Raw genomic sequence first — 17,294 nt, forward strand, 5'->3', positions numbered from 1 at the left:
ACAAGAGAAATAAAGCATTATTTACATTCTTTCCCAGCTCTTTCCCAGCTTTTTGTCTGGCTAGAAACTCTCAGTTTCTTTCTTTGACTGAATCTGAGACCCACAGCTCTAAGATATGGCTAGTTCCCCTTCTAGGCACTTATCACATAAACCCTTTGGCCAATATTCCCTTCTACAGTGTGTGACCCAAACCTTGTTACAATACTCACATTTGAAATATACAAATGGATAACATTCACAATGAGGTTCAGTGCATCTTATCAGATCCCTGTCAGTCATTTACTTGGCCACCACAAGGTTATCTTCAAATCCCCAGGAGGAGAAGTGACTTTGCACTCTGGCATCTCTTCCTGGTGCTCAACCTTCTTCACTCGGGATGCGTGTGTCCACCCCTTTTCTGCTGTTTGTATTGCTGTATCTGTGGTTAAGAGGACGAGAAAAGGGCTTTCCCAGTCAGCTGTCAGTGGGGCTTCTCTCCACGTTTTTATGAGCACTTTGTCCCCGGGATGTGCTTTATGTGTGGAAAAACCTAAAGGGGCACCTTGTGTTATTCCCTGCTTCCGCAATTCCTGCAGATTCTTACTTATGGCTATGAGATACGGCTGTGTCTGTGCATCTTCTATCCTCAGATGCCCCACTGGCATGCCATGTTCATATGGCATCCCATACAGCATTTTGAAAGGTGACACTCCAGTCTCAGAGTGAGGCATGGTCTGGATATTTAGCAAGGCTAAGGGGAGGCACTTTAACCAGGACATTTTTGTTTCCAAAATCAATTTTGCTAATTGAACCTTTAATGTTTGATTTATCCTTTCAACTTGTTCAGAGCTCTGAGGCTGCCATGGGGTGTGGTATTCCCACTGGATCCCAACAGCATTGGCTTGTTGTCTAATAATTTTTGAGGGGAAGTGTGTCTCCTGGTCCGTATCTATGTATTTTACTAACCTATATCAGGGTATGATTTCTTCTAGTAGAAATTTTGATACTGTCTGAGCCATCACCTGAGAGCTCAGGAGGGCTTCTACCCTGTGGGTTAGTTTGTCCACTATTACCAATAAAAATTTATATCTCCCCACCTTAGGCAGATCAGTAAAATCTACCTGAATCCTTTTGAAAGGTCTGTATGCCACTGGGTGACTTCCCAGTGCCACCTGCTGTGTTTTTGCCTGATTAATCTTTTGACAAATCATACCCCCCTGCACCTCTTGTTTTACCAGTTCATAAATCCCCTTGCACCCGAAGAATCCAGGGAATTGCTCTGCCAGGGCCTGGAATCCCCAGTGTGTTTGTTGATGTAATCTCCTCAGGATGTTTCTGCTGTAGTCTTTAGACAACAGCTCCCTCCCATCTGGCAATTTCCACTTACCTCCTTCTAGCTGGCCTCCTATCTTCTTTTACCCCTCGATTTCCTTCAGGAAGGGGTGGGGAGGATATTCCTGAACCTGCCCTTCTTTGATTCCTGGGGTACTTACCTTCATTAGAGGCATGCTTTTGGCCTCTTTCTCTGCTAAATTGTTCCCTTGGGTCCTGAACTGCATTCCTGTCTGGTGCCCTTTCACGTGGACTATGGCAATTGCCTCTGGCCCCCTTATAACCTTTAAGATTTGCCTGATTATTTCTTCATGCACTAGCCTCTTTCCCTGAGTATTGAGTAACCCTTGTTCTTCCCAAATCTTTCCAAATATGTGTACCACCCCAAATGCATAATTTGAATCTGTAAAAATTGTTCCTTTTTTCCCTTCTAATTGCCACAGGGCCCTCAATACTGTGTACAACTCACAAGCTTGTGCTGACCATCCGGGATTCAGGGGTCCTGATTCCACTACCTCCCTGGTTTTGCCATTAGGAAATATCCTGATTTCCTTTTCCCATCTATGACCCTTGCAGAACCACCCACAAACCATTTTTCACCTTCTTCTAAATCTGGCCTTATTTTGATCTGCAGCTCCACCACTTCTGCGCAGTCATGGGAAGGCACTCCTGCGGCTTCCCCAGCCAGGAATCGCGCGTGATTTTGCACCGAGGTAGTTCACAATTCCAAATCCCGGGAGTGGATTAATACAGCCTCATACTGTAGGAGCCTGGCGTCAGTTGGCCACTTGTCAGCCTTTTGCTGCAGAATGCCCCGACGGTCACCTGCGACCAGGGACCTCAGATAACGGGAAGCTGGACGGGACAGAACACACATCCAACCAATATGATTAATGCAATGTTCTCCATTTATTCGAGAGAAGATGGCAGTTTTTATACACTTCTATATAGTTTATAGTTTACAAAGCACTCTCATTGGCAAGCTAACATTGTTTACCTTTGTCTTAAAGTGGCCTAAACCTTACACTATAAACCTATACTACTTTACACCCAGACAGCCCAGTGCTTCGCATCACACCTTAATACAATTTCTAACTGCACCACAAGCTCTTAATTTCTAACTGCGTCAGAGGCTGGAATGCCTCACAAGCCCCAAATCTGTGGCCTAGACTGAGGGGAAGCTCAGTTCTCACTCCAGACATAAATCATGCCCTCTCTCTCAGAAATTCTGTAACAGTCACCTTCTTAGCCTCCTCCACCAATACTGTCACTGCTGCAATTGCTTGTAAGATCCCTGCTTACAGGATCTAAAAGCTTTGATACATACCCCACCAGCTTCTTGGCCCCGGCCCAATCCTGCATTAAAACCCCATGGGCAGTGTGATTACTGATGTCCAGGAACAGCTGAAAAGGTTTCTTTACATCAGGGAGGCTCAACTCTGGAGCTGCCGCGAGGATTTCTTTTGATTTCTTGAAACCCTCCTCATCCTGCTCTGTCTACTTTAGCTTGTCCGTGATAAGCTTTTCATGGAGAAACTTTTCCTTCTCACTATATCCCTTGATCCATTGCCTGCAGTATCCTGGAAGCCCCAGCAGCTGCCTGACCTCCTTTTTTGTTCATGGAGGGGGTAAAGTAATGATACCTGTTATCCTGTCCGGATCCAACTTCTTACCTTTTGTTAACCAATGCCCTAGGTACTAGACCTCAGGCTCTGTGAACTGTAATTTCAATTTGAGACCTTTCAACCCTTTTTCCCCAAAGAGTTTAATAGTGCTATGGTCCCACACATCCTCCTCCCTGAGTCCGGCTGCCAATAGGTCATCTACGTATTGTAGTAATTTGGTCCCTTTAACGGGCACAAACTCACTTAAGAGTTTTTCAAGGGCTTGTCCAAATAGGTTTGGTGAGTACAGAGAATAGATTTACCACCCTCAAATCTTGCACCAGCCTGTAATTACCATCCACCTTCTGTACTGCCAAGGTAGGAGTGTAATGTCTTGACATGCACAGTTCCAATGTGCCTTTCTTTCTTAGATCTTCTATTACAGCCTTCAGTCCATTCCTGCCTTTCATGGGAATGTAGTACTGTTTAATCCTGATTGGATCCTCCGATCTCTGGATCTCAGTGTGAATTGGCTCCATGTTTAACCTCCCCGCCTCTTCCCAAATCACACTTTGGGATTTATCTCATTTTTGTCCTCAGCGGTTATTTTGTATAAACTTACTGTGAGCTGGGAGTCCTGTGCTATCAGGCTTATCCCAGAGCTACCATTAGATCCCCCCCCAGCAAATTATAATCTGCTTCTTCTACCAGTACTATGTTCCCCAGACAAAACTTATTTTCTATTTCCACATTTGTTAAAACCGGAACCTTAAAGGGTTCCCCTTTAGCCCCAGTGACCACCATTGAATCCTTGCTTTTAGTACATCCAGGTGGCAGTCGCTGAACTGTAGTTCTTTCTGCGCCTGAATTGACCAAAAACACCAATTCTTGTTTTTGGGGTCTAATTTTTAATTTTATCAAGGGCTCTCCAGGTGTTCTGGACCCCAAATTATAAAGCCCCTGACACCTCTAATCCTCCTGGAAGATCTGTTCATCCTTCATTCTCTTCTTACAGTCTCTTTTAAAGTGCCCTTTCTGTTTACAGTAAAAGCACTCAGGGCTGCTTACCTGTTTGTTTATGCCTTTCTTCTGAGAGGGGTTAGGTTTTCCCTGGGGCTGTTGTGTTTGTGCCAGCTTTCCGGGATTTTGTATCTGCTCCTGTTTTTGCACTTCCCTTATTGCGCCACCAGTATCCTTGCCTGTGCTTTTTATTTTTCATCATTCCTTCTCATGTAAACCTTCTGTGTCTCCCTTAACAATTCTTGGAGGCTTTTCTCTTGACAAGTTTCTATTTTTTCTAGCTTTTTCCATATGTCCTCCCATGATTTAGCAACAAATTGTGTTTTAAACAGAATAGCCCCTGACAGGTGAATTAGGGTCGGTATCCGAATACATTTGGAGGCTCTTTCTCGGCCTCTCCAGCCATTTGGTGGGTATTTCATCCCTCCCCTGGCATTCCCCCAATGCTTTACTAATGTTCTGTCCCTTTGGTACCATCCCCCAAATTCCCTGTATTACCATGTTCCTTAGCCCTATCATTTTAGACTGATCCTTCTCTGCCTGGGTGTTCTATGATGGCCTCTGTTCAGGCTTTCTCTCGTGCCACTCCCTCCCTGGGGATTCCTGTGTTCTCAATCATTTATTGCAGCCTGCCGTATCATGTCCTGTTCCTCGGCGTTGAATAACGAGCTTAGAATGGTGCAGATGTCATCATATGAATAGATGATGTTCCCCAAAAATTCATCCAGCCTCTCTGCCACCCCTAGAGGATTATCCATTAATTTCTGCATTTCCTTGCTGAAAGCTCTTACATCTCCCATATTGATCGGCACATTTACGTACCCAGTGACTCTGGGAGCAGTTGGTACTTCTCTTAGAGGGTAAAGACTGGGTCTGTCCCCTTCCTCCTCACTATCGTCATGGTTTTCTCTCCGTGTCTTGCACCGTGTTCTGCTAGCTGGAGGATAAGCAGTTTTCCCAGGGGGAGGTGTGTGCCCGGGATCGTCTGCCTGTTGTGGTGCAGGTGGGGCTGGGAGGGACCTGATGGGTCCGGCAGCACCGGAGCCGAGGGCTGTGTGTTACACGGCGGTGCCTGTGCCTGTGCAGGCTGAGGCGGGTGCCCCGCTGGTGCAGGCACAGGGGCCTGAGCCTGGGGAGGAGAATTCAGGTACAGGGGTGGAAGATTGTCCAAGGGCTCTGTCTTGGTTTGAAAAGGCAGGAGTCTGTGAAGGAAGGCAAAAGCCTCTTGTGAAATGGAAAAGGTAAACTCCCTCTCTCCGAATTACCACAATTTCAAAAAAAGCTCTTAGGTAAAGATATGGGAATGGGAATAACAGTTCCTTATTAGGAGAAAAACTAAATAAAAATAATAACAATAAAAATGTAATTAGTACAAACAAAACTAGTGATAGAGTCAGAAACCTAACACCCTGAGGAGTTAGGGTGTTGGCAGTAGTCTAGATAAATGGTGGCTGTTTTTCCTGGAGTGGCAGATGAAATGCTGCTGGATTGGCGATCTCTAGAAGGGTGGAGTTTTCTTTGGAGGTCTGGTAGTAGTTGGGCTTGGTCTTCCTCTGGGAATCCAGCAGAGAAATGAGCTGCTTTTCTGGAAATCCAGCTAATAGCTGCTCAGTGTCCCAAAAAGTGCTGATTTTATGCAGGTAGGAATGCTTGGCTCCTCCCTCTGGGTGGAGCATCTCACAATGGGATGATGTAACTTTACCGGTCATGCAGTGAGTCATTCAATGGTCCATGAACTGAAGATATCTCCCCAGAGGAGACTTTGTTCTTGGAAGAGATAAGAAAACTGCCCAACCTCCAACAGACGGCAGATAGAATACCTGCTTATCTTACAAGCCAGGACAATTATTTCGGAAAGTTATTCTCATAGTGTAATCTTGTCTCTGAAACTGCAGGGAAAAAAAATTTCCAACAATATCTTTATTTTCCAACAATAATATTTTAGTGCTAGAGAGTCAAGGCATTCCTTGGTTCTGGCAAAGATGTGCAACAGAAATCATTTCATTCACACATAGGCTGGCTGTGCAGAGAAAATTATCCCATGACATGTGAGTTTTAGTAGATTTTCCTAAATTTATATAGTCTGAACCAATCTAAATCCATTGGTTTAATGTTCATTGCTTCCAAGTTGTGTAGTTTTCAGTATTTGGTTTCCTACTGGACCCAGATTTCTTTGCCTCTGATGTTAATTAGGTTCGAACTCCTGGATTTCCTTCTCAGCCTTTTGCAGACCAGGTGCCTCTAACTCTGCCGGGGGCAGTGTCTGGGGTAGGTGCTGGTTGCTGTTTGCTGCTGGGGTTGATGTTTTGTGGGTATCTTTTGGGGTATTCCCAGTGGGTTGAGATGTTAAACTCATCTCCACTGAGTGGTGTAACAGCCCTTAACAAAACCTTTAAAATTTCTTTCCCCAAGGCAAAGGCAAACCAAGCCTGAGTAGAGAAATAATTTTTTTTTTTAATGAAACTTGCTACATTTTCCACCAACCCAGCTAATGCAGTGTGAGTGTAAGTGAGTGGAATTGTCCCGGTGTGTCCCCAGCAGCTGTGGCAGTGCAGGCCCAGCGAGCACTGAAGCTGCAGCAGTGGCAGCAAGGGCTGGCCCCGGTGGCTGGAGCTGCCCAAGGAGGGTGGCCAGGCCGAGGATTTCAGCAGAGGAGGTGTGGGCAGGCCCAGGGCCTTGCCCCGCTGTGGAGCCCTGGCTGCTGCTGCGCTGCCTTCAGTGCAGGCTCAGGGGGGCCTCCCATCCTCCTGCTGCAGGCGGGAAGTGCAAATCTCTGGGGCTGCAGAGACCTGGAGCCCAGGCTGAGGGGTCCCCCCGTGTTCAGCTGTGCTGGCGGCTGTTTCTGGCCTCGGGGCCCCTTGGCATGGGCCACACCACTGGGCCACCAGTGGTGCTGCTTTGCACTCCTTCGGCAGAGCCCATGTCCTGCTTGGATGTTGGTGTTATAAATGAAAATTTGTCCATCCAAATAAAAATGAAAAATGAAAATTTTATTTAGAGTCAAATTCTCTCTGAGCCAGCCACAAGGAGAAGGACAGTGCTGAGCCTGGGGTCGGCACTGGGTGTGTGACAGGAAGGACGCCATTTGGCAGAGGTTCCCCTACCCTAGGCACACACACACCCTCCTGGACCCTGCAGTTCTTACAGGAAATTTTCTGCCCAAGGCTGGGATTTCAGCCATCTGCCTTTTCTTTCTATTCAAAGTCCCACATATTCATAAAGTTCTTTTCTCTGAGTCAAGGTTGAACAATCCAAGTCCAGGTGTGGATGATCCTCGATCCTCTGATGGAGTTATGGAGCCGTGGCTTTCAGATGTATCAGCCCGGAGGAGTTCAGCAATCCCAATCTAGGGTTGTTACCAGGATGATCAGTGCCCAGGCATTCCAGTATCGCCCTTCTGAGCAGCCCATCTCCCCATCTTCAGGCGAGCCACATGTGTTAAATTGTAAATGAGGCTTTGTCCAAGAAAGCTGGTATTGGTGTAACCAATATGGGGGGGGGGCAGTTCTCAGTGCTGGCGTGTGTGCTTTGCAATAACAAAATATTATACGTGTCAAATCATATTTCCCTTAACCAAATACAACAATATTACATTGGTGCAAATTATAACAAACATACATATCATTGGGAGCAGCAAAGTGCCAAGTCAGGCTCTGTGCCAGCCCAGCTTGCTGGGGAAGAGATTGCACCAGAGACAGGATTCTGGCCACAGACTACTTTAAATGTGCATCCCTTATCTCCACCCTGCACTAGGTGGAGAATTCCCAGGGTAAGGAATTCCCAAGATCAGTTCCATGGGAGATTGAATTGAATATCTGCCCTGGGTCTGGCTCTTCTTCTTGCCCAAGCCAATGGCAAAAGCCGTACCCATGGCATCCTGGTTTGTATCCCCAGCTTCCAAAGGTGTTTCCTAAGTTCCCTATTCATTCTTTCTACCCAACCTGAGCTGTAGGGGTGCCAGGGGTTATGGAGGTCCCATTGTATTCCTAAAGCTGAAATAACCCCCTGAAGGATTTTTCCTGTAAAATGAGTTCTACTGTCTGATTCTATTTCTTCCACAATCCCTTTTATTGGAATTATTTATTTTAGAAATACCTTAATAAGTGATCCAGTGGTTGCTGAAGAAGTCAGAATTGATTTTGCCCCCTTTTAGCTGACATGGTGTTACCAGAAGCTATTGAAGCCTTCCTGCTCAGGGCATTTCAGTGCCAGGCTCTTACAAGCACACACAGCTCTGTGGGTTTGTCCTGCGCTTTGTCTAATTCCCCTTCCTTCCTGTGAAAAACACCATTCACTTTTGTTAAAATTTTAGAACTTTATTAGTAAGAAAATAGTCATAAAAATTAGGACAATAAGAGACAATAAATGTAAACAATTATGGAGTCTGGTTGCCTGGCACTCCACCAAATAGCACACCTTGCTTATAAAGGATTACCCCTTAAAAGCAATAGCCTATTGCATATTCATATATCTCATACATGATTCAAACATTCCTTTCAAACCAGGGTGTTTCTGCTTAATTTTAGATTCCCCCCCATGTTGTAAATCAGCCTTCTTGGTTCCTGGAAGTCTGAGCTTTTCTGTAAAGGAGGCAATGATTCTTTTCTGGGGTTCCAATTGTCTGTTGCTGTGATCTCTATCCAGCATCAATAATGCAAAGAATTTCTTTATTATCTTTTCCATTCCTTGAGCTAGTTACAAAAAGTATCTTATGTCACATAGTTTCTATTTTAATCTCATGCTATAGGCTAAAAACTGTATGTAGCACACTACTTAAAAGAGATTAATACAGCACTACTTAAAAGAGATTACTAAAGCATAACTTTCCAACATAACACATATAGGATTCATTTTAATATTTGCAATGAGCCAATCATATAATATGCATTTTTCATTCTTCCCTCCCTTGGAATAGGGTGTTGCTTCTAGACAACACTTGTGCTGGTTGCTTCAAAGTACTTTGAAGAGGCTCCATATCTAATTTTCCCCATTTCCCTGAGGCTGCCCACACTTGTGGGTTCACTTCAGCATAGGCCTTGCCAGACATATGACACAAAGGTACAACAGAAGTAGCCTCTGTGTCAGCTTTTATAATGTTAATTTGCATTCCCAGTTTAGCGATCAAATCCCTTCCCTGTAAACTATAGTCACAATTAGGAGCAAGTAAAAATTCTTGCATTTCAAACCCTTTCCCACATATGCTAGAAGTGGTTGAATAAAGCCACTCCTCTTTCCTACTTCTCCCCTGAATACTCAAAGACATTTTTAGCAGTTGTCCCGTTTAGGTGTAAGATTCAGAGTGTATGGAGAGGCCCCTGTGTCCATCAGGAGAGGCCTCCTCTGGATGCAGACCCAGCCTGAATGTTCTCCAGGGCTCCAGTGTGGTGGGTCCCCGGTGGGATGGGAGCTCAGAGAGCCCTGCCAATCCATGTCCATGCAGGGGTGGACTTGCTCCTGCTGAGGGTGCTGCTGTCTGTGCTTGCAGTGTCCTTGTGGGCTGCAGCTGGAGCCCTGACTCCTTCCCAGGGGCTGTTTGGGTGGGCTCTGCCCTGGCCAGGAGGGCAATGCCTCTGCCAGGTGCTTGTGGCTGACCCCGTCATGCCCTGGGTGCTGGGGCCCCCTTGGGCCCTGGGGTTGATCCCTCAGGGCTGTGGGAACTCTGCCGTGGCCTTTGCCTTCAGCTTGGCCTTTTGCTCATCCCTTCTTGCCTTCAGCTGCTGTGCCCTTGTGCCCAAGTGCTGCAGGGCTTCTTCTGCCACTCCTGCAGCCCCGGTCACTGCCTGTGGGTGCTCATCCTCTGAGAGCTGCTGAGCTTCCTGCAAAACCTTTCCTTTCTGCAGGGACCCAAACCAAATCCTGAACAGCAAATCCTGATCCTTCATGTGCACTCTGCATTTCCCAGCTGTTCCTTTGTGTTCCCCCTTGTGCTCAGGGTCCCTGCCCAGCCCGTGTGGCAGAGCCGGTGCCTGTCCTGCCGCAGTGTCCAAAGGCGGCCCCCCCGGCGGGCAGGGCCGGCAGCTCCCCGGGGCCGGGCAGCGGCCGGGGCGTCCCGCAGCCTCCTGGGGGCCGGGGGCCACTGCCGGCCCTGCCCGGGGCTGGTGGGGTCAGGCAGCGCCCGGCGCTGAGCCCCGGCTGCCCCACAGCCCCGGCCCGGCCCCGCAGCTCCCCACAGGCCCCAGCCCGTGCTCCCTGTGCCGCACCTCTGCGCCCGGTGCTGCCGCTGCCAGCGCAGAGAAACCCCTGGCATCCTGACCTCCTGCTTTTCCTGTCTTGGGCAACTGGGAATTGAAAGTATCAGCTGGGAAATTCTGAGGAAAAAACAAAAAACGGTGCTCGAAAACAAGCCAATCCTGAGTATTTTTCTGTTCCTCCTCTTTGCCATCATCCTTTTTCTTACCACACAGATTCCTCCTGCTGCTTCTTGCCTGAACCATATTGCTGCACACTCCTCTTCACCCGATCCCTTCCCAGCACATGAACACCATACATCACCTGTTGTCCAAATCCCTTCTCCACTTCCCTCATTGCCCCACTGGGTGTCCATGTCCTTAATTACCTCTGGGGGAATTTGCAAACTACCTCAACATTCTCCCAAGGGACCCTTCAGAGACATTTTGGGATCATCATCCCTTTGGCCAGGACCCCTCCCTGGCTTTCCCTTTTCTCCCCTCCATGGGTGCCCTGCCATGTTCACTCCCCGAGGATCCCAGGGCACTCACTGATGAGATTTTCAGTGCTCTCTCCCTGCTGACTCTTCACAGACCCCCTGATGTGTCACTCGTCTGTCTCCTGGTCACTCCCGGGTCCCCAATCAATCCCCGGTGCCGCCGCCAGCCAAGGGAGCCGATCACCCAAAGTGGGTGAGGCACCTTCAGCTGCACTCCCTGCCCTCCACCCTGGAGGATGGAAGGAATTCGGGATGAGCCCCAGGGTGTGTGGAAAAATTGACATCAGCAGAGGATTCTGTCCACAGAGCAGACAGAGGAATCCTGTAAAAGTAATTTCTTTCCTAATAAAAGGGAGAGGCCATTGGACATTCCCCATGGGATCTCTCCAATTGTTGGAAGACACAGTCTCCTTTTCATCCTAATTTTCCCAGCTGCATCTCCCTTTCCCTTTCTGTGTTGGCTGAAATACTTGAGAGCTACAGACTTGTCAATCCACCTACTGCTTACCCCTTTCATAGGCACCCCACTTTTGTATAGCAGATGATATTCATGGCTCTGTTAAGGCTTTGTTGTTCTTCTCCAAGTTAATGAATTTAGCAAGACCTTGGCTGAGCAGCAGTCTGTGTCATCAAATAACATTTTCGGAAACCAATGGATTCTCCTGTCACACCCTTATGTACAGGTCCCTGGCCCTATCTCCGAGCAGATTCAGAGCATCTGTTTGTAAAGACACTTTCCTGTGGTTCCTTCCATGGGGTCCCCCGTTTGTGGGACATCCCCCCTGGAGCAGGGTGTCCCCTCTGTGCTGCAGCCCCAGGGCTCGGGCAGAGCTCAGCCAATCAGAGCCCGCGGCGCTGATGACTCACCAGTTGCCAGGCAGACTCGCAGCTCCCCGCGTTCCCCACCTGGACCCACCTGCGCCCCCCCTCGGCCCCATGGCCCCGCGAGGGGAATTTGGGGAGGTGGGAGTGGGGCAGCGCCAAGGCCGGGCCCCCCCGCGCTGTCCTGGCGGGAGCGGCTGCAGTGGGGACCGAGTGCGGGTGGGAGCGGCCGAGAGCCCAGCGCTGCCCCAGCCCGACCTGCCCCAGCTCCATCCCTGCCCCTGCGCTGGGATGCTGTGGGTGTGGGGGGAAGAGGGAGCCGGCAGTGGGTGCTGGGCCTGGGGGCAGGAGGAGAAGGGAAGGAGAAGGAGGCTTGAGAAACAGAATGGTCAAAAGATGCAGGTGGCAGGAGAGGGTGGGATTGTGCAGGAGAAGGAGGAATAGCAGGAGGAAGAGGAGTGTGAGGAAGAGGAGAGACACAGGAGGAGGAGGAGGAGCAGAAAGAGGAAGCAGCAGAAGGTTCCACCCCTCCCTGTGTCTGCAGCCTCCCCCCAGCCCAGGAGTGCTGCTCCCTCCACATGCAGCAGGTGACTGTGGAGGGGGATCCACAATTTTCACGGGGTGAATCTTGGTGTTTCTGAGCTTTCTTGGGCTAAATGTTGATGCTTTGGTTTTATGTGGCAGCTGAATATTTATATCCTGGAGGAGGTTTTTCCCAAGTTGTGATGTTTAGGGAGTTTTTGATTTGTGTCTTGGAAGTTTGCGGTATTTTTGGGCTGAATCTTGGTGTTTTGGAGGTTCTTACAGACACAAGATTCCCAATGACTTCCTGAGATGAACTTGGGCAAGGTGGAACCTCCAGTCCAAGGTGCTCCCCTCTTGTTTTTTTCCCCAAACCAGGATTTATCATTTCCAGGGCGTGGCTGGATGGAGGAGGAGGAAAAGCCCCGGAGATGCTGCAGGAGGAGGAGCTGCAAACCCAGCCCAGGGAGCTGCGGGGAGGAAAGAGCCCCCCTGAGCCAGGAAGGCGGGCGGAGATCCAGCCAGAGCTCGGAGCTGGTGGAGAAGCCTCATGGCAGGGAGAAGTCCCACAAGTGCTTGGAATGTGGGAAGGGTTTCAGCTGGAGATCCAGCCTGATCTATCACCAGAGGATCCACACTGGGGAGAGGCCCTACGAGTGTGGGAAGTGTGGGAAAAGGTTTCAGACCAGATCCCATCTCCTTGTACATGAGCGGATTCACACAGAGGAGAGGCCCTTCCACTGCTCCGACTGCGGGAAGGGCTTCAAGCACAACTCCGACCTCACCGTGCACCAGCGCATCCACACTGGGGAGAGGCCCTACGAGTGTGGGAAATGTGGGAAGGGCTTCAAAGACATGTCTGGCCTGATCCAGCACCAGGTGATCCACACTGGGGAACGGCCCTATGAGTGCTTGGAATGTGGGAAGAGCTTTGGGCGGAGCTCAGACCTGAGAAGACACCAGTGCATCCACACTGGGGAGAGGCCCTACGAGTGTCCCCAGTGTGGGAAGAGGTTTCAGGCCAGCTCCAATCTCCTCAGACATGAGCGGATTCACACAGAGGAGAGGCCCTTCCGCTGCCCCGACTGCGGGAAGGGCTTTAAGCGAAACTCCCACCTCATCAGGCACCAGCGCATCCACACCAGGGAGAGGCCCTACGAGTGTGGGAAGTGTGGGAAGAGCTTCTCCAGGAGCTCTCAACTGACCCAGCACCAACGGAGGCACCACTAAGGGAAGCCCTGTGAGTGCCCCGAGTGAGGGAAGAGCTTGGAGTGAGGGAAGAGAGTGAGGGAAGAGCTTGGTGCGCTGCTGCAGCTCCATCCCCCATGGGAGGATCCGGGCTGGATGATCCCCAGTGACCCCCGTTGGGCAGAGCCCTGGTGCCCCGGTATGGGGAATAAAACAGAGAGTAAAGCAATGGAGCTGATAAAGGGGCCCGATATCTGAGGCCTGACTGAGCAGAAACTGTGGGAGACACAGACACAGTTTAAATCTCCCAGGGCAAGAAGTGACCAGAAAAAATGGTGTGAGTCTTTGTGATAACAGAAATGTTCCCACGTTACTGGATGTCACGAAGAATATGTAACCAATGGGAAATTGTTACCAAAAACAGAGCCCTCTATAAGCACCATACAAGTAAATCCCTGTATAAACACCTGGTACACTCAATAAAATTGGCTTTGGTCTAAACTGGGATGTCCCCGTCTCTCCATGGTGGATAACCCTGTTGTGGGTGATCCCCGTTGGGTGGGGGAAGGTGCTGGAGGGATTTCTTTCCCTTCTCCTGGTGCTGCCGTGGTTTGGTTGGTAATAAATTCCCTCCCTGTGCCCAGGCCGGGTCTGTTGTCCCCGTGCCGGTGCTCGGGGCGGGATCTCTCCCGTTCCTTCTCTGCACTGCCGGGCCTCTCCTCAGCCAATGAGAGAACGCGGTGGAGAAGAGTCAGCCAATCAGCGAGAGCGGGGCTGATGACTCACCAGTTGCCGGGCAGACCCGCAGCAGGCAGTGTTCCCCACCTGGACCCGCCCTCCCTGCCCAGGGCCGGCCCCGCCGTGGGGTCCCCCCAAGTCCCTCCCCAGTGCCCCCAGGAACTGGGCTGGGTTTAACTGGGAAGCTTTACTGGGAACACTGGGAGCAGGGGGCAGGGGCAGAGTGACAGCAGGGCTGGGGGACACTCGACCCCCCCAAAATCAGCATCATGATGGAGCGGGGATCCCGGCCGGGTCCGGGGCCACGGGGAGGGGCTCTCACTGCCAGTGGCTCAGGAGCTCTGTGGGCAGAGTAAAGGGGGTGACACCGGGCTGGGGTCCCCGGGGGGACCATTCACATTCTGGGGGAGGTGGGATACGACTCACGGGACCCCCCTTTCTTGTGCAGGTAGAACCAGATCCCCAGTGCCAGGAAGATGAAGCCCAACTCGGAGTCTCCAGTTCCTGCCAGCATCTTGCTGTGGCAGCATCCAGCAGCATCTCTGGGGTCTCCGCAGGGGTCAGGACCCCCCAGAAACTCTCACAGGCACCCAGGCCCCTCCAAGCACCCTCCTGGTTGCTTCCAACCTACTCAGGATCCCTGAAACCTCCCTCTTGATCCCTTCCTCACCTTCCCAGGACCCACCAAAGCCCCTCCTGTCCCTCTCAGTATCCCACAGCCTCCTTCCAGTTGTCCCCCACGGCTCCAGGACCCCCAAACTCTCTCTCATTCCCTTCCCAGCCCCACCAGGGTTCATCCAGACCCCTCCCAGTCTCTTCCCAGCACAACCAACCTTGTCCCAATCTCTGCTCTTCCATCCCCAATCTCCATCCAGCTCTTCCAGGCTCACTCACATCCCTCCCAGTCACACCCAGCACACCCAAACTCCCTCCCAGTGTCCACCAGGACCCCCAGAACCCCATCCCACCCTCCCCAGTATCCTTCAAACCCCTTCTTAGCCTTTCCAAATCCACAACCTCCTCTCCCAGTTGAAACCAGGCTCTCCAACTCCCTCCCAGTTGAAACCAGCACATCCCAGTGGCTGTCACAGTGCCCCCAATTCCTCCCCTGTATCCCAGTGCTGGCTCAGGGGGTGCTCCAGGCTGACGTGCTCCACCTGGCAGGTGGAGGTGAGCCCGGCCCGGGTTGGGGTTTCAAGCAGCACCAGGAGCTGGTGGGTCCAGTCCCCGTTGGGGACCATGTCGGTGGCCACCACAGAGAGCTCCTGCTGGCCCTGGAACCACCTCAGCTGGGTGTGGGCCGGGTAGAAATCCACCAAGGAGCAGAGCAGGTGGCCGGGGCTGGGCTGGGAGCTCGAGGGCAGAAGAGAGATCGACAAGGTGGGGGTGACTGGGAGAGAGCGGGAACACACTGGGATCAGCTGGGAGAAACGTGGAGAGAGAGGGGAGGGGTGGTGTGGCCTTGGGGCAGACTGGGAATGGACTGAGAGGGACTTGGAATGAACTGGGAAAGACTGGGATGATACTCAGAGAGAGGGGAGGGGATGGGGGACACTGGCAGAGGGTGGAGATCTCGGAGTGAACTGGGGAGGAATTGGGAATGGGCTGGGAAGGAGTGGGAGGGACTGGGGCGGCACTGGGAGGAACTGGGAATGGGCTGGGAAGGAGTGGGAGGGACTGGGGCGGCACTGGGAGGAACTGGGAATGGGCTGGGAAGGAGTGGGAGGGACTGGGGCGGCACTGGGAGGAACTGGGAATGAAGCGCGCGGCACTGGGAGGCCGAGTCCAGTGCGGGGCACGCGGCGCTGCGGGTCTGCCTGGCAACTGATGAGTCATCAGAGACTCGCGCTCTGATTGGCTGAGGGGCGGCAGCGCCACGCCAGGCTGAGATGGACAGCCGGGAGGCACTGGGAGAGACTGGGATGGACTGGGAGAGCCACGGGGGTCAGTGGCAGGGACAGAAGGTCTCGGGGATGGGCACAAGGAGGGCTGAGGGCTCTGGGGCGATTCCCAGGGAGGTTTTGAGGGGCCTCAGGGTCATTGCCAGAGCAGGGCTCGAGGGCACACGCTCTGCCCCGTGCTCACCTCGGCGATCCGTGAGGAACGGGCTGAGATACTCGTGGTTGCACCGGCAGAGCCAGCCCACCGCAGTCCTTCTTTGCTCCATAACGTGCGGGTCGCTGTTGCAGTACCTGGCTGCTGTCCCTGGAGTATCTGTCCCGTGGTATCTGTGGATACCATGCAAAGGCCTTTTCTGCTTCTTTACCCTGCACTCTCCTTGTAGCAGTTCAGGCTGGAACAAATGGCTCCCAGAACAGGGACCTTGGGCAGTTGTCCAGTCCCGGAGAGCATCTCCTGAAGGTCATCGGATCTGGGATCTTTGGGAATTCAAGCGTCGTTTGGGACCAGCTCCAGGAGGAGCTTCTTCCTTCGCTTTGTGAGGACTGTTTCTCCTGGCCTGTCGGCACCCCTTTGGAATTCTGAGGGAAGGCTGCCGCTTTGGAAGGGAAGCTTTCAGAATCCAAAGGACCGGCAGGAGCCCACCAGCCCCCTCGAGGTTTCGCTTTTCCTTTGTGTCCCTCGCATTGGTGAGTACTTGCAGCGTGGGCTGCCAGGTGCCCGGGGGAGAGCACTACACATGAACACATTTATCTTAAGTTAATCCTTTTGCCTCGTGGGGGGGAATTTTGGGTTGTTTGGGGAACATGGACAATCATTTATCCCCAGCTCAACGAGAGATTTATATTCAGATTAAAGCAACCTTAGTACTAGGGAATGTTTCATTTAAAAAGAGGGATCTTAAAACTTTTGTTCAGTTTTTGTTTGAGCACTTTCCTGAGGCTTCCCAGGAAGATGTTTTGTCACTTTCATTCTGGGGGAAAGTTGGGTGATGCATTTATGATATACAAGTGGGTGGAAATTATAAAGTGGGCAAGTTTAATCCTATTTTCAATTTGATTTTTAAATTAGTAAAGCCTAAGTGAGAAAGTTGGGTCCCTGGTTCTTCTTCCCCGTGTTACTCCCTCCCTGATCCTAACCCTGCTTCCCCTATGGGTGGGATGGGAGCCAGACCCTGCCCACGGGCACAGGGCTGTCACCTACTCCCTGCTGCCTCCTGCCCCACTCAGTCCCTCTCTCGGGCTGGCCCTGGCCACTCCAGCCCGAGCCTTCCCCGCTCCCTTGTCCCCGACTGCCCTGTCCCCAGTTTGGTCCCCAGCTCCAGGAATGTCAGTTGTACAGCCCCGCCTCGGGTCCCTCCCCTGCGCTCGCAGCTGCGTCGATGGTGTCACCGTCGGGACCAGCCCCTTCTGTCCCCTGCCCACATCCCCGAGTGGGCCCTTGAGGGTGGTTCCCTCCTTCTCCAGCCCATCCCGGTTCCCACGCCGCGGAACCGAACGCGGGCCTGGCTGGAAGCCCGCCAT

General features: G+C 51.5%; 1 protein-coding gene across 1 annotated transcript; it reads right to left on the reverse strand.

Moving 5' to 3' along the window:
- Positions 1–4,546: 4,546 nt before the first annotated feature.
- LOC144248631 (uncharacterized) lies at positions 4,547–17,294 on the reverse strand. Its single transcript, XM_077790673.1, has 5 exons — positions 17,119–17,294; positions 15,958–16,100; positions 14,962–15,262; positions 14,299–14,390; positions 4,547–4,872 (listed from the first exon to the last, which is right to left on the reverse strand). The coding sequence occupies exons 1-5, from the start codon at positions 17,292–17,294 to the stop codon at positions 4,547–4,549; spliced, it is 1,038 nt and encodes a 345-aa protein (XP_077646799.1).

Source organism: Lonchura striata, unplaced genomic scaffold, assembly GCF_046129695.1.
Source record: "Lonchura striata isolate bLonStr1 unplaced genomic scaffold, bLonStr1.mat Scaffold_203, whole genome shotgun sequence".
In the NCBI taxonomy this organism is placed as follows: domain Eukaryota; kingdom Metazoa; phylum Chordata; class Aves; order Passeriformes; family Estrildidae; genus Lonchura; species Lonchura striata.